General features: G+C 40.7%; 1 protein-coding gene across 2 annotated transcripts; it reads right to left on the reverse strand.

Annotated features, from left to right (window-relative positions):
- Nucleotides 1-513: 513 nt before the first annotated feature.
- Nucleotides 514-22546, reverse strand: MFAP3L (microfibril associated protein 3 like). Of its 2 annotated transcripts, none has more exons than XM_054166043.1 (3): nt 22489-22546; nt 10018-10426; nt 514-6302 (listed from the first exon to the last, which is right to left on the reverse strand). In XM_054166043.1, the coding sequence occupies exons 2-3, from the start codon at nt 10298-10300 to the stop codon at nt 5440-5442; spliced, it is 1146 nt and encodes a 381-aa protein (XP_054022018.1). In that variant the 5' UTR covers nt 10301-10426; nt 22489-22546; the 3' UTR covers nt 514-5439. The 2 variants fall into 2 exon arrangements, with proteins under 2 accessions (XP_054022018.1, XP_054022013.1); XM_054166038.1 differs by having other exon boundaries at nt 514-6305.
- Nucleotides 22547-23123: the final 577 nt, after the last annotated feature.

Genomic DNA, 23123 nt, shown 5'->3' on the forward strand with positions numbered 1-23123 from the left:
ACACTGAAAAAGAACTGATTCTTAAGTCTCTTAGCTGCTTATTCCAGGTACTAGTGCAGGATGTAGGCTTGACAATGTCTAGTTCTGTACGAAAGTGACAGTGTAGCACTGCCAATATCTGGGGTACCAACCCTTGTGAGCTATACACCAGCTTTGCCTTACTTAATTAGGAAAGCAGACACCGCTCCTCCCTCCCCCTTCTTTCCCACCCCTTGTTCCCATCTTTCTGTCTGTGGCGATACTACCCACTAGCAGCTTTTTGAGTACTTCTGCAGTACTGATGCGAGGCAGTCTCCTCTACATGGTAAACATCTGATTGTAAGAAGCACTAAGACATGTTTCACTGTGTTCAGGAGCATAGCTTGCTTGGACCAACTGCTTGATAGTACCCTGCCTTCTTTAAAAATGTTCCAACAAAGCTGCTGGAGAAGCACCCTTTCAAAACAGCAGAAATTAGATGTGAAATGGCTATTGTTTTCCTGATCTTGGCTATGATTTTCAGTTCAGAATGAGCAGCTGGCAAGAGCAAATATTTTCTATTGAAAGGGTAAGACCCTCCCTACTCTATCTCTGTCAGTGACTGCTACTGGCTGCAAGTTGTGTAGCACCAGCAGATTGAGGACAAGGTATTACAGTGTCTGCTTCAAGTAAGTCCTCCTGATAGGCAGTCCAACTGGTGTAGGAGTGGGGGGTGAGTATGGCAATACATACTTGTGTTTTGTCCTGGTACTAGGGTCCTTCTGGAAGAATAGACTTTTACTTCTTTGACCCCCAGCTCTGAAACAGCAGCAAGACTTTTTGCAAAACTCCATGACAGAGCTCAGAGAGGAAACAGCAGACAAAAAAGTACTTTGGATTACATGCTGAAGTGCTGGCACACCTCCAAAGAGAAGATTCTACATACATCAGCAATCTATGCTACTGATATCAAAATCAATGAACAATTGGGTCTATATTCTGAAAAACAAGAGCAGCTTGCATTCAGAGGTGTATTAAAACTTCCTTTCTAGGTAAATAACTGTTTCTCCTGCTCTGAGTTTCTGGAATATCAGCGGATGCACAATGAAAGATGTAGTTTCCTTCCATTTAAGCTGGAGCCATGGCACCCACCACACTCTTACTAGGAAACTATTATCTTGTTGAGTGTGTACAAACTCAGCATACTCTGTGCAAGTTCTTTATTGAAACAATGATCAATTTACAAGCTGGATCACATTTCATTTTGCCACTTCAGCACAAACTGGTCTCTTTGTGGTTTACGGCTGTGAACTATAAAATCATAACAGTTATTCAAATCAAAATACAGTAACTGCTTCTCAGAAGAACACATTCATATTTGTCGTACAGTTTCTTGAAAAATCAAAAAAGTATTTAATAATAAACAAACTATAACTTAAGATACTTCAGTGCAAGCATTTTCTTTGCATCTAAGAAGCTTTCGGTTGTCCCACTAAGCACAACATACTTAAGAGGCCAACTCTTAAAATAGCATGCTGCCAAGATATCCATGAGAACTCTTAAAATTCAGCGGTGTTAACACTTTCCACAATTAGTCGATCTGAATCAGCCCAAATGTCAGAAAGCCCTGGTTATGTGTTACAGTACTTTTGTCAAAGGGTAACTGCAAATCAAGGAACGGACACAGTTATGTACAGTAGGATAAAACAGGCACTGATATTAAAAAATCACCGTCTGCCCACATGTGCCATTCTGCAACTCTTCCAATTAGAAAGGAACTTCTAAGCACAGCAGCGAACCGCTGTGCCTTGCCTAATACTCGTAAATCGTCATTGAAATGCTGATCTGTGGGTTCTTATATGTTTTTTAAATGACAGTCTCAAAAATGACTGAAGGGTAGGTTTCATCACAGGCATACTCAAATCAGAGAATAAAAGAAAGGATCAGCAGTAAACAAATGCTGCTCAGAATGTTGAGTAAGTAGATAGCAAGTACTCTGATTAATATAGGCTTAATTTAGTGGGGAAAAAAAAATAGTAAGTGTAAAATTCAAATCCAACACTGATTTCTTGTGCTGCAGAAATCTATTCATGTTTCATGAAGTCTTGGCCAAAATATTTTAAAATGGTGTAAATATATCTTGCAAATCTCTTTTCCTTTCTATGCCTGATTTGGTGTTCCTTATGCTTTTGGAATGCTTTCAGTTGGACTGGATTTTCCAGACTCTGAGTGTTTTAAGAACCATTACTATTTGGAACGATGTAACAATAGGTGTGCATAGTCAAATGATGGGGACAGATCACTCTCACATCCCTGAAGTGCTTAAGATGCATGAAAATACCTAACAATGGAAATATTAATCTTTTCTCAGAGCCACCCTTAATTTTATATTTGTTAAAATAAAATATCCATTTCCTAAGAAATACTGCGAGACAGAATTGCTTACTTTATAATAGCATATCAGAAAGTCTGGAACGGGACAGATGGGTTTGGCTCTTGCTTCCTATCAATCTCCCACAACAGATGCGCCTGAAAACATGTAAATAGCTTTAGGCTTACAGGTGTTATACAATAGATGCATAAAGATACTGAGCAGCATATATGAAAACAGAAGAAGATTCCAGAACCACCACTATCTGTATTTTCTTCAGATACAGTGCTGTTCTGCTTTTGTTCTAAATGTCCAAAGAATCTATAGCAGACTGGCTGGAGCAGTCCTACGTGTGACCCCTAAGCTCTGAGTCCAGCTCCAGCAAAGGCAAGGTCCTTTGGACCTTATTGCAGCTGGAATTCAATACTACAACTATACATGCATCTGATCCAAACAGCTGCTGCTCATAGGCAGGTTGCAATGTACATCTGCGTGCACATCAAATACATCCTCTATGTGGGCAGCCTTTGGAAAACAGCTAATCTGTATCTTCTAGCAGGTTTACACAGAGATACTGAAAAAACCCATGGGGATTCTTTGCTCTCAATTGTTTCTCAATAAATAAATAAATAATAAATATCAAACAGGCTGGAGGACAGCCTGGGGTAGCAGAGGGGATCAGAACCACCTGGTACTGATCACCGTATGAATACATGAAGGGGTCTGGTGTCTACTGTAAAAAGTCATAATTAAAAAAAAAAACCAACTAAAATATTGTAGTTTAACAAATAAATCTGAAACATTTTATTTTAAAGTGTAATTTAAAAGTTGGCTTTATGCTTCCAAGGAGAACAACCTTGCTCATTTGTGCAATCTTAGCAGGGCATTAAGCAGGTACCTTCGGAATGCAGGAGCATTTTTTGTAGATGCTGGACAGGCAAACAAATCAAGATGTCTCTTTTCAGCTGGTTAAGGTGAGTTAAATGAATTTAGTGCAAGTTCCTGCTTTTGCTTCTACCCTCATCCTTTTTCATACCAGAATCAAATTAAGTATCTTGAAAAACTGCTGTGAACATTAAAAAGAAATGCACTTTGGACTCAGACAAGAAGTGAACAGTTTGCATCAGTAGTATTTTCAATCACACTGGTCAGAAATGAGGTTCTTTGTAGTATTCCCTTAGTTGACCCTGTTCCCTAGATTTATATTGCCGTGCTGGAACTGAAATATTTCCAGCCACATTCTTAAAGGGACTTTGCCCACTATTTGGGAATGTGCAAATGCGTTTTGTATAGATGCCTGCTACTGCAGTGAGCACAAATAAACATCGGGCAACTAAATGTTATCATATTCACAAGTTGGTTGCAAAATCTGATGTCCATTATTAAAAATGTATTTTTTTAAATAACCATAGAAAGGTAAATATGCAGCCTTCCCTGCATCACTTCTGAAACTCACCGAGTGTTCCTGTATTGCTAGGGAAGCTCTGCACTTTAACATGAGAAAGTTGACATAAAACCTCAGTTCAGTATCAAGGGTTCTTTTAGATAGCTGCAACATTGACTTTGGTCTCAGTTAGCCATGCAGTTAACACAGCTTGATTGCCTCCAACGGACACTTTATGTAGAAGTGTCTGCTTCAGTAAAATGTCCAGAAAGCCATCCACACATCACCTCCCAATAGAACTAAGTGACTTCTTTTTCTGTAATATATTTGACTCCAGATTTGAGTATCTATATTTACTCTACAGTCCTTCTTAAACTATTAAGTAATTGTTCATTAGTTGTACATTAAATGTGTGCCAGGTAATTAAGTAATAGGCTATCAGCCCTACACAAGCTCCTCCTTGTGCATGTTTTCTTTCCACCCTGAAGAAGGTCCTTTTTATTGTCTGTCTGCAACATAAATTATCACTTCTCTTCCACTCCTGGGGTTTCCTGGCATAAATGTTGATCCTTTTTAACACCACAATCACTGTGATCATTAAAGCTTTAGCGGGCTACAGTCACATGTACTCAAGCAGTGAATATCCTACAAAGGGAGGAGGTTCTTAAAACACCAAAGCAATTATAACAAAGTAAAGAGTTTGTGTGATCGTCATTGTCATTTCACAGAACATTTGATTATAATTTCTTTGCTTGTTTGGATAAAACACTCTCAGACTTATGCTTTAGGATTGATTTTCAGAATATGAATCTGCACAAAATTGAGAATTTCAACTTCTGCCATTTCAGCCTTGCCATCATCTGATTACTGGTGTTTGTACGACTATTAAGGAATCTGCATATCTTCTGGTAAGGTAGTGCACACTTACTCCTACCAAATGACTACAAAATAAGCTGCATACTTGCAGCTGTTGCCAGATAGAATTCTGGCAAAGTAAAAAATGGTCAAATACATGCAAAACCCCCCAAAACCCTATTGGATTGTAGCTTTCTATAAGATGTTTCTAGGCTTTCCCAACTGTAAAATACACCTCAAAGTTGTTTCTCAGTGTGAAAGAAACAATTGTTGGCATCATCATTCCATGGAAAGGGAAAACTGTTTCCCATGTGCCTAAGCACTGTGGTCTCAAATGAAATGAAAACATTTTAACTTTCTTTAATAGCCCTCTAAATCACAATGCAGCTGAGCAAACAGGCTTTGTAAATGGGATCTATTAGGATTTTATTTGGCTACTAAAGTGCTGCCTCTTGGGCAATATTTCAAATTCACAAGACAATATTTGCAAAAATGCAATAAATTGAAATAATGAGAGTGAAGGAGGAAAATTAAGACCGGTTTTATGTTTAGCAAGTTCAAGTGTCCTACATCAAAGACTACCAATGACTTCCAGGAGGCCACTACAGGTGACTCCAACCTAGAAAATGCTGAGGTAAATGTTTCTTGGAAATACTCCTAATCAAAAAGAGCAATTAATATTAATGTAATAGCAATTACTCTGCCATACATCATGGTAAACTGATGTCAAACTGAGAAGATAGTGCCAAATAACCCACACACATGCTTTTGTTATGATAGTCTCCAGGTAAGGCTTAGCGGCAAGTACAATATGTATTTTTAAAAGAGCTCCACCTGATTTTCCTGCTATGCATAGATTCAGGAGTAACTATCATACATGGCTTTCATAGATAACACACGTATTTTTGTCATTTGCCAATGCTGTGTCATCAGAACTGAGTTCAGCAGAAGGCTCAGGAGGGGGCTCTGCAGGAAGTGCTGGTGTTTGAGGAGTGTCTTCTTCCTTGGTGTCCATCTGCATGCTTTCTTGTGATTGACCATCCATGCAATCCTTTTTGGACAATGGGTGAACTGACACTTTTATTGCAATCTGTTGAGGTGGCTCGTGTAGTGACGACACATCAGAGTCAGCTGTGGGAGAGTCACTGCGCTTCAAAGCATTTGGGATCATGTACAGCTCATCTGTCTCAGTGGTTTCCTGGCCTTCTGCTGTCTGCCGCACAAAATTCTGTCCTTGTTCCTCCAGACCAACAACCTCCATAATTTCTTCCATTATAGTCCTGCAGTTCATGATGAGAGGTGGCAAAGGTACGCTCCGAGCAAGCTCCTCAATATAGCGAGCAAATTCCATCGTCTTGAACTGGGTTACTTTGGCAAGCTCGAGTGTCTTGGCTGAAGTGATAATTGGGATACGTTTTGCAATCTCAAAGGCTTTCTGGAGTTTCTCTGCCCCTTCTGTTCTGAAGAACTCATTGATTGCTTTCTCAGTTTTCTTCAGATGACTGCTCATCATACACAAACGAGTAATGTTCAGTATCATAACAATGGTAAAAGCTACAAGGCAGACAATCATGTAATAGATTCCCATATCTCCAGAGGTGAAAACAACCCTCAGCGTCACAGTATTGTTAGCACTGCCATACATATTAGATGCGACGCATGTGTATTTGCCTCTGTCTTCAAAAGACACGCTGGTAATGTTTAATAGCCCATTGTCAAGAAACCACCATTTTCCTGCTGGAGAGGAGACAGAGTAATGTAGTTAGAAGTGTTTTGTTCACATGACCAGCATATTCTTAAACATGAGTTTTGTCAAACCAGCTTCAGATTTTGGAAGAAGGAAACATTCACAAGACAAAGAATTTAGCATCACAAAGGCCTGCCTGTTTCTGAGATTCTATCTGGTCTACTATCAGATCCATGACATCAACTCTGAATAATCAGATCATGCCCTAAAAGAGTCTCATTTAGAAAAGTTAATATGCATGACATCTATTACAATCTTATGGTCAGTTAGGTTACAAAGATATGACTACTTACCCCAGAGAGCCTCCTAAGCACGTGCCACTTCTTCAAAGAACAGTAGTAATGGGATTGTGAGGCAGAAAAACCTGCTAAGCCCTCCTTGTTTTGTTCCCCAGCAATGCATTTTCTTACAATTAGGTTATTTTGGTGTTTTGCCTCTGTACTGTATATACTTCCGTTAAACTTCCAAAGCCCTAACATTTCAGACATCACGTAGTATGCTGCTTGCCTTGTTAAGTGTTCTGAATATAGTTTTGAAGTATGATTTTTTTAAAAAAGGGAAATAGGATCAGGGGAGTAACATGGATGGGTAAAAGAACAGTCCTGGCCAATTAAGCAAACATCTTTGCTATTATGAACTTCTGTGCACCAAGATGGAACTTCTTTTACATGTAATTTCTATCAGTGTAATATAACTGATATTTTTACTCACAATATGTAATTTTACATGCACATTTAATTTCATATCCTTGAAGAACATGGCACAGCAGAACAATTTAGCTATTAAACTGAGTTTGAAACAGCATGTTGAAAATCAGCACTTCTACCACTGCCAAAGTGATTCAAGATTCAGCTGGTTACTGTGTTTGCCACTATGTATTAGTAATGAGTTAGATTTTTAGTTCCCCACATGAGCTTTATTTTTATTCAAATATCACATCCAAGGTTGAGGATGTGTATTTTTTGCTTTATTCCATGTGATATGATTTACCAGATTGCAACTTCGGTATAATAAACATGATTCAACTCCAACAGGAAAGCCTGGTGTCAGTTCTTTCCTTCATGTAAACCCATGGTTCACATGGTGGAGAGAGCAACCAGAAACTGTTAAGAGTGCCTCCAGACCTTTTGAATACTTCATACAGGAAGATGTCATAAAGAAGAAGAAATTGCACTTTCAGGTGTTTACCTGCCTCTATTATCAGAAAGTTGTTCTCCTTTAAATCTAACCTAACCAGCTGCAACTTCAAGATGAATAAAGACACAGAATCTATGATTAGAGGACTAAAACAGCACAAGACCCAATGCATGTCAATCACAGTGCAAGGATTACAGTCCTGCCACAATTGGTGTATACCTCGATTTATTTTATCCTTTTCATGGAAGTTCTTTTGTTGCTAAAAAGATTACTGAATTTTTCACTTTATTTATTTCAAGGAAGAATCTGTGGGCAATTCTGAAACACATTTGTCAAAAATCACCTTTAATTCAGAGAAGTGATGAGCTTATCCAAATTGGGGTTTTCACATTATCTCCAGTAGAAGCCTATGTAGAAAGTGTTCCCTCATGATTCCTGCCTAAATTCCTTTATGGACAGTTCTTTATTACATCTTATTATACTGTTAGAATTTTTACTTTTTTAGCTGAAACACTATTTTTTTGTCCTGTCTTAACTCTGGAAAAGTGCTGAATTACTTTGCCTGAAATCAAAACACATAGAATAAATAAAAAGCTCAGTGTGGAGTAGGTCTTCACACAGAATAAATTGCCCCAGTCTGCTAAAGTTAGGCAAATTCAGAGGAAAACTCTCTTCCAGGTGAAATGCTAGCATTAGCAACAGATGACACTTCTTTCTCCACCTCTAAAATAAGAAAAAAGATGGAGTATTGGCTGCTCAGCATTTCTTTGAATTACACTGTTGGCAAATTAGGTCTTTATTAATTGTAAAATGACAAGATGCCTTGCTGATATATCCTGGCTCCAGCTGTTATAAATGACATAATGGCATTGAACTGTGACTGGGCCTGTGCCAGTGCATCCTGGCAGACAGCGTAAGTCTAATGAGAAAACAATGATTAGAAAAGGTATCATTGCTGGGGTTTGCTAACAATTCAGTACCGTACTCAACATAACTATACACATAGTAAAGAATGGTCTGGTGCTAGGAAACATTTCTCACAGAAAGGCAGGCAGTTTCTTACAGGAGGAAGTGCACTGTTTGAAGTCTAAGTTAAAGTTATGTCACCTTAATACTACATCAGCAATTTTTACTTATTTTGTCAAAGTTTTTGCTCACCTACCTAAATATTTCTGTTAGTAGCTATCTCTCTCAGCTGACTAAAAGAAAGCCTACTGAAAGAAAGCTGGGGAGGAGCTGTTCACAAGGGCATATAGTGATAGGATGAGGGGAAATGGTTTCAAACTACAGCAAAGTAGATTTAGGCTGGACATTAGGAGGAAGTTCTTTATAGTGGAGGTAGTAAAATACTGGAACAGGTTGTCCAGAGAGGTGCTGGAGACCCCATTCCTAGAAGCATTCAAGGTCAAATTTGATGATGCCCTGAGCAACCTGATCTAGCTCACTGCTAGGGTGGTGAGATGAGATGACCTTCGAAGGCTTCTTCCAACCTGATGCCTTCTGTGATTCTATGACTATAAAAAGACCTAATGTTAGATGCCTAACTGAAGAGGAACATTTCTGTTAGTCAGCCTCAGCAAAACGCTCTAGTGCACTGATCACAGTATATTGAAAATTGGCTTACTAGCTCATATGCTTCCTTCTCTAGCTTTACTCAGAAAATGATAAAATAATGCAAAATATCACCAGTTATGCAGTAAGCTTTTGCAGATGCTACTGTACATCCTGCTGGGTCAGTTATTACTCCCATCATAGCAGAGTTCTCCCTCATGTCAGCTCTGAGTTAAGCAAGCTATCTTGCATCTACTGTGAATAACTAAAGAGTTTATTTCATCATGCTGTGAACAAAGCAGTCAGTATGGAAGGATTACATGAGCATAACACGGTCCACACCACCCTCCTCCCCCCCCCCAAAATGTTCTCTAGAAGTATAATTAGGATTATCATCCAAACCTTCTATGTAAGGAAAACAAGCTCATGTGTAATTAAGGTCTCTGGCAAATGCAACTGAAGAATCTTAGCTAAAGCTAGGAAGGCACAAACTTGGCTGGTCCTTCTGACTGCTGCCCTACATAGGTTTTTCTGTTGGTCATTCAGGGCATCTCTTGTTTCTCACACTCCCAGGGCACCATGCATAAAGACAGCAGGCTTATCAGAGTTAGCTGTGTTGAATTCATGCCTATAAACTATTCTCATGTATGTCTAGCAAACCCTCCCTTGAGTTGGAAAATAGATTTTGTCTTTTTTGGTGTAGAGAAGAACAAAAGAGGACAGAATGAGAAATAAGATCAAACCTGAAATCTTCCAATGAAAAGAAGCCTGTCTACACCTTCTGTTAAGTGCTTCAGCTTCTTGTTATGTGTTGCTATAAACAGCACATAAAAAAAGATGTTATGGTTTTCTTCTGAGGTGCACACAACAAATGTATGGCTGCCACTGGGCTTTAACTTATTTTCACACAAAAAAATAGCACAGTCAGGCTATTAAATTCAGGTTGTTAGTCAACCTGCTGAAATCAGAAGTGTTTCTGGACAGGCTTCATCAGTGAGAATACTAGGATCTTACCTTTGTTTTCTTCCTCTTGGAGCAGGCGGCCGTTGGAGTTGTACCATCTGTAATGTGGACTAGGACTACCTTGGACATTGCAGTCAATCAAGGCACTACTCCCCTCCTTGACGATAATATGGTCGATGCGGGAGATTACCATAGGCACAGATCCCACGCTCACATCAGTGCGGTTGAAAGTGCTGTTAGTCACATCCTCTGCAGTTGTCAAAGCTGCTAGTAAGATGACAAGGCGTGTTGTAGGCAGAAAGTACAAAAAATGGTGGCTGTTCAGTATGTTCATTTTCCTTCAAGTGGTATATGTGACTGGCTGGGAACTGGGATCGGTTCTGTTGAATGCAGGCCCTTGAGGTGAGGAGGTCACAGAAGAGTTCTACTTTGAGCTGTTCAATTTTGTGTTTAAAATATCCTATAAAATAAATAAATACATACAATAAGACAGCATGTATAAACAATTTATTAGATGTGCTCTTCTAAAATAGTGACACATCCATTAATGCATTTCATACTCGTCAGCTCAGTGTCTTGTCTAAATGCTAATGCTATCAGAGACCTTCTTCTTACTGGAAAAAGAGGCATACATTTTCCTGACAATAGTGTTGTTCAGAGTGGCAAGTGTGGGAGAAGGCTTTCATCACCTAGACACTTAGCAGCAATTTAACTACAGCAATACTGTTTTACACCAAAAGTTCTACAGACTTTTTTTTTTTTCTTAAACACCTGCAAAAACAACAGGAAAAACAAAGGTACAGCACCTTAAAGCCATCACTGCAGCTCAGTGCCACGACTCTGGCATGGACACACTCCTAATATGAGTTGTGGAACATGGTATAAGAAAGAATCTGCTCCTGGAAAGGTTTTTGGAGCTGTTGCTGAAATCCTTAATGTACAGAATCTTATCCAAATACAATAGTGCATACAGCAAAGCTTCTCAGGCCATTTACTCTCCTTAAGCTACTGCATTTTTTAAAGTTTTCTGAGATAAAACATACCATGGAAGAATATTCTTAAAAGAGGAAATTTACAGTCAATAAAGTAATTTCAATGCTATTTTTAGAGCAGATTTAGAAAGAAAGATACTTGCTAGTAACATAAATATGGGTAAGGTTTCTTTGAGATACAAATGAAGTTGGAACGTTTCTGTTCTTCATGTGGCATTACACACTTTGCCTGTATACTTCTTCCACGCTCTCACTACAATATTTTCCCTCAACTGGTCATCTACAAAGAGCCCTTTCTTAAACAGTGATTTCAGTTTGCAGACAGAGGATGGGGGTGTACAAATGTGCTCTTTATGGGCCTTATTATGCTCCCAGCAAACACAACTAGCATTCAGTCCTGACTGAGGGCACAATGTTGGCCTCAAAATGAGCACCTTTGAAAAATGCGCTCAGAGTCTAAGGGCCACAAATGATGTTAAAAATCACATCAAAGCATCCAACTACATTGGCTTTATTTGTGTTTCTAGAGTAAATAATGGAAACTTAGTGACACTTACTAGAGTTTACCTGGAATCCAATAGAGGTAACAAACTTTCCCCAAATGAACATTTCACTTGCAAAACTCTTCAGATTTTATTAAAGAGCTGGTTGACAATGTCATAACTCATCTACCTTAGCACAGTCTCTGAATGCTGGTAAGGTTAGGTCAGTTCCATATATAAGGGAAACATTAAATGAAACCCCAAAAACCCACAATCCCCTCTCCATTTTTGAAAAAGGAAAGAAAACAACATCAGTGTCTTTCACTGATAATACTTGACAGATTTTCTTCTCCTTCCTTTGTTCTCTGTAATGAACTTTATTTCATAGAAATACAAACAATTGTTATGAAGCAAAATAGTTTCCTCCTTTTTGCAGGACAAATAATTAATATCAATTATAAACTATGGGGTTTTTTAGATAAGCTGCATACATGGTGTGGATGTTTGTCACCACTCCAAGCCTGCCCTCAATTTTCCTCTGTTTTTCTAGTTATTGAATGTAGAAATATTTGTCTTGAAGACTCAGAATAATTTTTAACTTTAATATGTAAGTCTCATTTGTCCTATCAAGCAACATAAACAATTACCTCAGAAATCCGTTTCTAATTATGCAAAGCATATAGAGCCTGCACTTTTGAAGTTCTCTACAGGTACAGCCTGTGCCTGCACTTTGAAAAAATCCTTTGATGCTGCCTATTCACTAGTAACTATTTCCACCTCATTTCTACTATTCCATTAACCTTGGAGACAGCCATTCTTTATGGTTACATGTATTCACTCCATAACATGTTTCTGTACAGTGTTAAGAGATCTGCATTGTGCCGTATAGAAAAGCAAAAAGACATGTCATGCTTCCTGGCAAGTGCAGGAACAAAGACTGCTGGGATTAGGACAATGGGAAGGGCAAAAGAACAACATTAATTGATTAAGCTTTCTGTTACCAATTACTGGCTATGGCTTGTTATCATTGTATTTGATGTCCACCATATTTTTTGATGTCAGCAAAATCAGCAGTGATCAAAAAAGGTGTTTAGCATTGTACGGAGTTGAGTGTGCTTATTTCACGTTTGCCTCAATGTTGTTTGTCCCAAGATATTTTTACACCTGTTTGCCCCAGCTGCTTATTTACAAATAACAGCTGATAACTAGACAAGGCCACAGGTTCTGTGTTTAGGAGGTCTGTAATGCAAGCTGGGGCTCACTGTGGCAGTTTTATGGGTCTTTTGATGGAGAAGACCCTCATAGATGACTGATGCAGCAGTTTAGAGCCAAAAGAGCACACAACTAGCTGTGGGATCGGGGCTGACACATGCAATTTACTGCAGGACCAGGGCCAACATGTGCAGCTTACTGTGGGGACCAGGACTGACACACGTAACTAACTGTGGGTCCAGTTGAAAGCACTATAACCATGGCAACTGAATTAGGAACTGTGACCACATATTAGATTAGAAAAGGTATAAAACTTTGATGGTAATAGGGAAGTTTGGAGCTCCCCCACTGGTTTAAGCCTTCAGGATTGGTGAGACTTATCTTCAGGGGTAACTATCTCTGCTTTTGCTATCCCTTGCCTTTTCCCTCCTTTTTTGTATCTCTACATTTTCCCCCTGCACATGTAAGCAGAATAAAATTCAAGTGCTTTTTCCAATCAGCTACTCAGTTCTGTCTTGGTTTCATTCGGGTGATCCCTAAAAGAACCTCCTCCTCTGCAAAAGCAGATCAAGACAAGCATGGAGAACAATTTGCATTCCAGAAGGAAATGAAACAGCATCAGCCCAGTGGGTGAATAGAAAACCTGTAAGGAAAAACCTGCAGTGTATTGGGAAGCTCAAGGCAGTTGGTGGCCCACTGAATCCCTGCAGTAGAAGGATGTTGTGGTTGGCTGTTTGGAAAGTGTGTGATAGCAGTAACAACATAAGGTGTGGCCACTCTGTGTTTACCTGAATTTAACATGGTGTGTATGAAAGCAAAACCTGTACCTTTGTGCAGCATTAACAAATGTGACTTGTTCTTAACATGGTCAAAGGGCCAGTTACTTGTCTGAAAATAACAGCAACTCCATCACTCTGGCACAGAATTGTATCATAAGTAACTGCAATAAATGTTAAGAAATACAGTTGAATATTTTATGTCTACTGTGGGAGATTCGTACCTACTCATGTGAGTCCTGGCAATGTGCTTTCCCCTACATGTTCCTGGAATGCAGAATGCTGAGAAAACACTAAAACCTATGCAGCTGCATTTCTGTTTGAAATAAACACAGTCTGGTGGCTGCTATGAGGAATAACCAGGCAGCAGGCTTAAAGCAAAACTTTTAGAAATGCTGCTTTCTTATTTCATCTGGGAAGTGCTCTTGATGGACACCTGAGTATCTTTGAGAGGTCAGGGACTGATTTGGGTGATGAATGGTATTTTAAGATGCACGTTTAGACAAATGTTCCTAGCACAACTAGGAAAAGATAAGGAACTTTTTCTTTGGCGTGTATCCTCTGCACTGTTAGTGGGGACAAAAATATGGAAGAAACCAAAGAAGGTTTTCTCGGCCTCACAGTATCACTAATGACTCATCTAGCACAAGAAAGTTAGAGGGTGGCTACACAGGGACCTGAATGTCCAGGACTCTCTGCTAACCTTTTGGGCAGGACCAAAAGCACGAGTTTGGTTAGGAAAGCAGGAAGAAGCAGTGAGAGAGAACTGAAAGGTTAGGAAATGTGCTTATACCAGCATGTGGTGCAAAGGGAGATTTCCTGAGAGTCTCTGTCCTACTGCTTTGCTGTAGGCACAACAGCAACCTGAAGATATCATGGAAAACAAATCTGGGAGTCGGATGTGTTAGAAGCACTAAACAGTGGAATATTACAGAGATCAATATTACTGATAAATGCATAGTGACCAGAGCAGGCATAGGTGAAGACCCAGTGGTCTATGGCACCATGGCACCAGAAATAAGGGGCAAGACCCATTGCTCCAATCTTCCATTGGAGGAGTTACACCAAAAGCAAGAAATGTTTTGTGCAACTGCTAAAAGAACCACAATTTGACTACCAGGGACTATGGCTTGACCACAATCCCACACACACTTTGCACAATAGTAGGTAACGTGGTATAAATATTACCCTCTTCCCCCTCCCCAGAGTACCTTGTGATAAGATTTTTAACCTTGGCTACACCAAGTACTTCCCCAGAAGATCAAGTTTGTGACTACTTTGTAGTTTGATGCATTTATCACTGGCAATCTTAAAGTATCTGTCTGTGTTGCATATAAATAAACAGAACTATCAGTGCACTCAATTGCTGCTTCTGAATGCAGCTGGACCTACAGCAAGCAGGCTGTTCGTGCATCTGGTGTTGGGCCTGTAGTCACAGCCACAATTGGGAGATGTGTTAAGAGATAAATCCATCTGCCCTTAGCCCTTCCCATTGCTGAGGCCTGACTACAACACAAGGGCATTCATCTCTTACCAAACTCATTAATCTTTTACAAAATTTATCCACTGCTGAACAGACCAAGCTGCTTTGTTAAATATAAGTGATGTAAGGGGTTATGATTCAATCACACTACTAAATGGGGAGAAGGTTAAGGAGACTCAAACAGGACTGCTAGTGGTGTCTGCGCAATTCTGACAAAGGAAGAGAATCTGGAATAATAGAGAAATGGGTACAGTGCTGTCACTTTGGAGCTTGGCCATGAGAGGCAGTAATTAGTTGTGGCTCATGATCAATCTCATGAAAGCAGCCAAAATTGTAACCTTTTGTAGTAACTCCTCATGACTGAGAGTAATACAGAACAGTAAAAAAGGAGGACATCTGCAATACAGAATATTTCTCTGTAGGAACAGACTGTCCTCTGGGAGGATCACTATAAGCAAAGTTAAATTTCTGGTCACAGAAAGAATGTAGGTACTCTCTCCCATCCTCAAAGCATGTGATCTACCTGTAAAAGATTTATAAAAAGTAAGAGTTTATAATACATTTAATGTGTTTACATATATAGTTTTCCTTTTAATTTATTTTTTCTTAATCATTTTTAAAACTGTGCTGCAAGAAAAGGAAAAAGAAGAGCCCCCAGCTATTCTGAGCTACCGCCTCCTTCTAAAGTTTTAGTCAGGAACAAGCTTACCTCACAAAACAGAATCAGAGGAATCCCCAGACACTCCCCGGCACCTAGAAGATATAGATAATTTACCTGGCTGCATTTTGTCTGTAGCAACATTTACCACTGAGAGGTGATTGCCAGTGGTCCTTAAATATTTTTTTTTCTCTAACCCAAATAGTATAAACTGAAAATCTGAAAGGAACAGATTTACTGCTCTTGAGATAAATTTCCAAGGAAAACTGTGCAAGACTTGAGCCACGTAAGGAAACTCTCAGGCTTTTCTTCTAAGTGACAAAATAGTCAGTTCTAGCATGTTCTCTGTGCATTTTTATCCAGAGAAGTTTCCTGGAATTCACCCCAGAACAAGCACAGCTGCAGAGTGCTGGTATTATTTCTAACTATGTGAAGCAGGTATGAAAACGGAGGTTTTAACTTCTCTATCCAAAATCAAACATCAGTCTAAACAGAAGACACAGCTTGGACTGACAGTTGGACAGCTTCAGAATACTAATCACTCAAAGACGTGTTCTGATTAACCATCTAATTTTTTGGAGTGTTTCAGGTGAGTTTGCTTCCCATTATTACTGCCTCCAACAAAAATGACTATGGATGAGGGGCCACATTTATAAGTACTGTATTTGTGCAGAACAACATGATGACAGACTACAAAATAACAGAAAAGGAGGGCAGTGATGCATACCTTTTCCTGGCTCACTCACTTCTGCAAGACTGGACTGTTCTTGTTCTTAGAATAATGTGTAATCCTATTAACTGTGAAGTTGTTCAATTCAGAAGTGAAGCATAAGAAACCAGCTTATTGTACAAATAAATTAATTATGTTCCTGTGGCTTTAACATCCCAATACTGTCCTGCTCAGCTTGTAAATTATCAAGAAAATTATTTTTATTCTAGTCCTCATTTGTCTATAAATAAATATCAAAGATGAATGAAATGAAAGCTAATTATTTATTAAAAAACTTCTGACTACCTTTCCTAATTTCCATAGGCATTGCCTTTACAGACTGGGCAGATGTAAAAGTTAGTAGTTTTACTGGAACAGGAATGCAATTGGAGGAACACAGTAGGCGAAGGCTGTCAGTTTACAGACTTAAGAGTGAGAACGCCTACTGAAAAGGTTAAGCTATTAGGGTCCAGACAGGCAGACAAAGAGGAATGTCACTCACAACTAGGAGAAACTTTCTGACTGATTTTTCTAGTCACAGAATCATTTTGGTTGGAAAAGACCTTTAAGATCATTGGCTACAACCATTATAGAACTCGACCAAGTTTGATGCTAAACCTTGTCCCTGAGCTCCAGTCATTTGACAGCTAATGAAATGTTAAGGTTTGGTTCCAAAAGAGCTGCTCTGTTCATTCTCTTTGGGAGGATTTCTGTTCTTCATAACTTCATGGTTTTCTGCTTCCCTGGCTATGTTGAATAAGTGGCATGCTGGTGGTGTTTTTGTAAGAGGGAGAACTTTCTTCTGCACATCTAGACCAGGACCTCCCCACTGTGCAGAAGCTCACAAATATATGCATGTTTCAGTCTCTTCAGCTGCCTGGTTATCTTGTAGAAACTTCTCACCAGGGCTGTGGGGTCCTGCACTAACCACTTGAGTGTCTCGCTCACTGCCTTCAGCACCTGATGGTGTGCTACAGACAAGACAGACCCAGGTTCCTCTCAGAGGCACACATTGAATTTTTTAGCAGTCAGTTGAGCTCTGCAACAGGTTGCTCAGAGAGGTTGTGGAATTTCCATCCATTCAGATGTTCAAGACTTGACTAGCCACAGGCTAAGCAAACTGGTCCACACTATTCCTGTTTTGAGGCCTCTAAAGGCCCCTCCCAAACTAAAGAAACTACATACTCAAATACAAATTCCTATATGGGATGCTGGGATACTGCTTTCTTGATTCCCTTCATAATCCTTTTGAGTAGCAGTACTGTAGAGTGATGATACAGATATTGATGACTAGAGTCCGAGAAGAATGTGTTTGGCCTTCTCCATTGTACTTACACAATAAAGAAGTACAATGATAAGCCCTCTTTACCATATAAAGAAGACTTATTACCAGCCTAAGTAACTAGAAGTAGGTCATCCTGAGTGTCACATGGGACACGCAAGGCAAGCAGGTGATCAGGCACAGTCAGCATGGATTTATGAAAGGCAGGTCCTGCCTAACCTGATCTTCTACAGGGTGACCCATAGTAGAGGAGAATATTGCCTACCTGGACTTTAGTAAAGCCTCTGATGCTGTGTCCCCCAGCATTCTCCTTCAGAAACTCATGGCACAAGGCTTGGATACGTGCGTTCTGCACTGGATAAAATAAATGGCTGGAGAGTGGTGGGAAATGGAGTTAAATCTGGCTGGTGTCCAGTCACAAGCAGTGTTCCTCAGGCTTCAGTACTGGGGCCTTTTCCTTTTAATATCTTTATTAACGATCTGGATGAGGGGATTGAGTGCACCCTCAGTAAGCTTGCAAGTTACACCAAGCTGGGTGGCTGTGTCAATCTGCTAGAGGGTAGGGAAGCTCTACAAGTGGGATCTAGACAGGTTAGACAGACAGGCCAAAGTTAATTGTATGAGATTCAACAAGGCCAAGTGTCAGATCCTGCACTTGGGTCACAACAACCCCACGGTAAGCTACAGACAGAGGGATGTGTGGTTGGAGAGCTGCAACTTGGAAAGGGACCTGGGGGTGTTGGTTGATAATTGACTCATGACAATGAATATTCAGAGACCCTAATCCATTAGCCTAAAAATGAATACATGAAGACTGTAGATATCATTATTGAAGAGTATCTCAAGAATGCCAGACTTCTAAGAAGTTCCCTTTTGATATCACAGCTCTTGTAATCTGAGCATCTCTGCTGCATCAAACCAACTTTTTATGAAATACACTAAGATAACAAAACCACTCACACTTTTCATTAAATAAGTTGTAGTTCATATGTGCTGCATTTTGATAGAGACTGAGCAATTTAGGTGTTCTTTCCTTGAGGTATTTTAATGAAGTAAAAGCAAATTTGTGTATTTAGTGGAGAGCTTTCTATTTTTAATCAAGACAGGTACTGTGTTGGAAATGTCCTAGTAAATTTTACTACCCAGATTATAAAGCAAATTTAACATTACCAGTAATGGAGACTTTTTAAGGCTCAGATAACATTTGATTAGGTATATGCTCATTGCGGAGTTTTTAATCTTACAGATAAGCATCATGATTCTGTAGATTATCTATATTTAATTCAGCATTTGTAATTATTTGGAAGCTGGACAAGCTATTATTACAGAAACAGCTCTACAGATTTTTAAGAGACACTTGCTTAACTCCTTGTTGAGCTCTCAGAATACCTGCTGCTTTGCTGCAGCACTAAATGCAGACAGATCGATGCTTAGAAGTCCCCTTTGTTAAGAAAGGGGGAACAAAGAAGATGCACAGAGAAAATCTCCTGCATTTCCACATGCATCTGCACACTGCCTGACTTCACCAAATTCTACCTATCCTTCATTTTCTTTACACAGCTCTCATCTTCTAGTTCTATCAGCACTCTATAAGCATTACTGTGCAAACAGTTTAAATGACTAAAGTCAGCAAATCTCATATGCTCTTGGCATGGCTTATGTGACCCTGCTAAGAACACAGCAATGCACAATGTGACCTGATTCACTTCTCTCTTGCTACCTCTTCTGAGATGTTTGCCAAAGCTAACCTTCCTTTAAGCACATCTAATTGGGGTTTTTTTTTTACAAATGAAGGAGAAAAAATCCAGATATAGGATGTTCAAACAAGACATAAAATTAAAAATCACATTTTGTTTAAATAAAGCTGTGAAGGGCTTTGCAGGACTAAAGACTTCCACTGTTTAAACTCTAAATGTTATATGTGTTTTGAGTAAGTGAAGGTTTTCAATGCACTGAAAGAGTTTTCATTATACTATCTTTAACAAAAGGCTGCCATTTTAGTTGGAATATAAAAGAAAAAAAAATAGGAGAAAACACATTTGAGAATGACTAATTCTTCTTTATTCCTATAGAACTGGAAAATGGATATAATTTTAAATGACTGGCTTTCATATTTATTGGTTTCCAGGATACAGGGCAAAGAGGTTACACGTGGATACTGTGATTAGGACAGGATTAATGGGGGAGGGAACTGAAAGGACTCTAACCATTCATGACTGATTGCAATAGGAAAGGATCATTTCAAGTTAAAAGTGCCTTCACCTATTTCCTCCACAAGTAACAAAACAAATAGCAGACAGGATTCAAATGAGTTTGCCCTGTACCCGCAGCAATGTAAGTCTTGCTTGTATGCAAATGTGATCAACTCATCCCTTTCCAAGTATGTCTGTATAAGGCCATGTATATGCAGTAATTTAGCTGGAAGCCCTCAGGAGTTTACTAAATAATTTCTGTAATTTCAGACTTTTGTGACAGTTATTTCTATGTCTGATTGAAAACTGTAATATTAAAGTAATGTCACTTTCTCAGCATCCCACACTGTCAGTAGGACTGTGCACCACGCAGTCATGCACGTATGGCTGGAGCAGTGCAGCTGCACTGCCATATGCATGCCCTGACCCTGCCTGACTTAAAAGCATCAGCAGGAATCTTTTCTTAGTATTAAACTCTTCGAGTGGCAAAACCATGTTAATTAAATACTAAGTTTGAGTTAGGTAGGTTACTATTAATGTGATTCCTCTGCATACAGTGGACCTCTTCCAAAATAAGATTTTTACACACGTCTGTACAGAGTTTCTTATACCCGAAAAAGAGGTGCTACTCATTGTGATTTCCCTCAGAAATAATCAAGTCCATTACCAAAATGTTTTAGACAGGTAAATCAAAATTCCTGAATGTGTTTGAATTCCTCTTATCCTGTCACAAATAGGTACAAGTTTTGCTTTCCCTTCACAGCCTTCCTAGCAGACTGAGGATATGGTGCTCTAAACTGCTGTTACAATTTATTTTAGTCACAGTAACTGGTGAAAAGTAACAGTATCTCCATTGTCTTAAAAATTATGTTTCTAAGATGGGTCTCTCTAGGGACAGAAAATACCCCTGGTTTAGTTAACAGACCAAAATTAAGACTACAAAGAGAAGTTTACAAAGATGGCAGATCAGAATCACAGAAACTAAAAAGTTCCAGGAAGTATCCAGGAGCTTGGTCTTCAACCACAGTCCTCTAGTTGCATATTAAAATGGCCCAGGATATCTCAAAGCAGGATCATAGGTGCCCTGCTAGCAAAGCTCTGTAACAGTTACTTTAGCTCCTGGCAAGCTCAACTCTTGCTGTTACCGTCAGTATCCAGATCTCAGTGGTGCCTTACACTGGCAAGAAGTTTAAACCACAAAAGAAATGCCAGCCTCCAGATTCCAAACTTTCTAGGCAAGGACTGCAACAGAGATGGGTTCTGTTCCATTTAAAGCATTCCCTACAGCCATATCGCTGCATCACAAACATGACCCTCTCACAAACTGTACAGGGGGTGGCTTTGCATAGGGAGGCAACTGAAGTTGTACATGACAGATCACTTCAGAATTCACTTGCATGCTCTCACCATGTATTAAATACTCTAAGCACAACTGGTTTTCTAAGCTTTCAGGATGGGAAACATGCCTTGGACAAATACCATGTATCAGTGTGTTGAAGTAGGAAGAAAGCCTTTTATTGGTGGATGTTCTGCTGTTTGTCTAGGATTCTGAAAACATAAGAATCTTCAGGAGAAAAAAAAGGGTGTACAAGGTGCACACCAGCTCTGTAAGTTGCATTCAACAACTGATGTTGATATACTGCAATCTAAACGAGGCTTTCTAATAAGAAAGGATTACTACTACACTAACCACAACTATACCAATGATGCTGTTACCAACTGTACATGCTAAGACAGACAAAAGATTCCTGCCTTGCAAACACTGAGATCTGCTGTATTTTGTTCTACCAGAGCAAAGGCTCTTCCACAATGTAATGACTCTAAAATATTTCAACATTGTTCTTTCCCTTTTAACTCCTTGTGGGTTTCCCCTTTAACTACCTTTATAGTCTTTCAGACAAATACATACAAAAGGAGAAAGCATGTAATATTTAGCATCGTTTACACAGTTGGTGCTTTTATTTCTCAAGCAGGGCTATCAGGGAAACTCCATTTTCAGATGCTTCAATTTAACCACTGAGAGAAGACTGCTAGGAAATGTAGTCTCTTGCAAGACACCCCACAAGTGTCTGCTCAGTACTGCTCTGTTCTCTTATATTCCCTCGCCCTGTGCTGTTCCAATTTGTCACGTTAAGAAACAGTATTTGATAGATATTGTAAGACTGCTCTCAAGTTTTAGATTGTTCCCTCAAGGCACTTCTGAAATCGAGTTTTATCTCATGAGACTATCCTGTGAAGCAAAAGGGTAATTAAATCAAAATATCAGGAGACATTCTTTCTTTTAAATTTAAAGCGGCACAACTGAAGCTCTCCTGAGAAGCCAGCTGCACTGAAGAGCTCTCATCTCTGAATTGCCACCTCTGTCCTCTGTCCCTGCGCGGGACAGCAGCGAGCATCTCGGCTGCGGCAGGAGCATAGAAGGGGAAGTTCTCCGGTAACAGCTTTGGGCTCGTTACCTCTTTTACCTAAAGCAGCACATTTCCCTGCAAGCCTCAGTGCTGACGGGAATTAATCTCCAGAACTTCGATGCGGCACACAGCGTTACTGTGTTGCGCGCGTAGCTTACCGCTCTCCTCGGCGGGCTCCCCGAGAACTGCCGGCCCACAGCCACTGCGGGAGAAGCACAGTGTCGGGCTTGACAGGCTCACCGTACCCCCCACCGCGCGCACGGCCACCGTCCCCGTGCTCCGGCCCTTTAACCTTCCCCGGGGCTACTCCACTAACTACAGGGCTCACCGCAGCGGCTCCGCGCCGAGGACGCGGAGATCCGCAGCCAGGTCGCCGGCAGCTGCGGCAGGTGCGGGCGGCGGGGCGAGGCCGGGCAAGGCGGTGGAGGGTAGCCTACTCGGGACCGTCGCCGGCCTGCAGGGGGAACGGCGGCCCGTGTCCCCAGCCGCGCCCGCTCACCTGCCCGCCGGCAGCTCCCCCTCGCGTGCCGCTGCTGCCGCCGCCCCGCGGCAGCGCCGCCACCGCCGTACCCCTCAGCGCGCCCCGCACAGCACCATGCCGGGGCCGGGGCGGGCGGAGCGCGGCGCTGCCGCAGTGCCGTGCCGTACCGTGCCGCAGCGTTACCCGCCGCTCCGTCGCTGCCGGCTCCAGCAGGGGAAAAGTAGGTCAGGGCGGTACTGAGCATGCTCGGGGCCGGGCCGGGGGGCGGCCCCGGGGCCCGCGGGGGGCGCAGGGGGCGGCAGCGCTTGGTGCCGCCGACTTTAAGGCAGGGGCTGGGGTCGTGCAGCTGCTGCAGGGCCGGCAGTGGTTGAGCGGTGGCTGGAGGCGAGGCGGCAGAGTGTGGAAGGAGCAGGCAGCTGCGAGGCTGCTGGGCAGGAGACGAGAGTAATGTGGATGCCACTCCGCTACCTCCGCTGGTTCCT

The sequence above is a fragment of the Dryobates pubescens genome, chromosome 1 (genome assembly GCF_014839835.1).
Source record: "Dryobates pubescens isolate bDryPub1 chromosome 1, bDryPub1.pri, whole genome shotgun sequence".
Lineage (NCBI taxonomy): Eukaryota > Metazoa > Chordata > Aves > Piciformes > Picidae > Dryobates > Dryobates pubescens.

Excerpts from the sequence above, each read along its gene's own strand:
- MFAP3L (XM_054166038.1), bottom strand. The coding sequence starts at position 10,300 with ATGAACATACTGAACAGCCACCATTTTTTGTACTTTCTGCCTACAACA. Across the intron at positions 6,306-10,017 it reads CCAAGAGGAAGAAAACAAAG|CAGGAAAATGGTGGTTTCTT; the intron begins GTAAGATCCTAG and ends TCTCCTCTCCAG.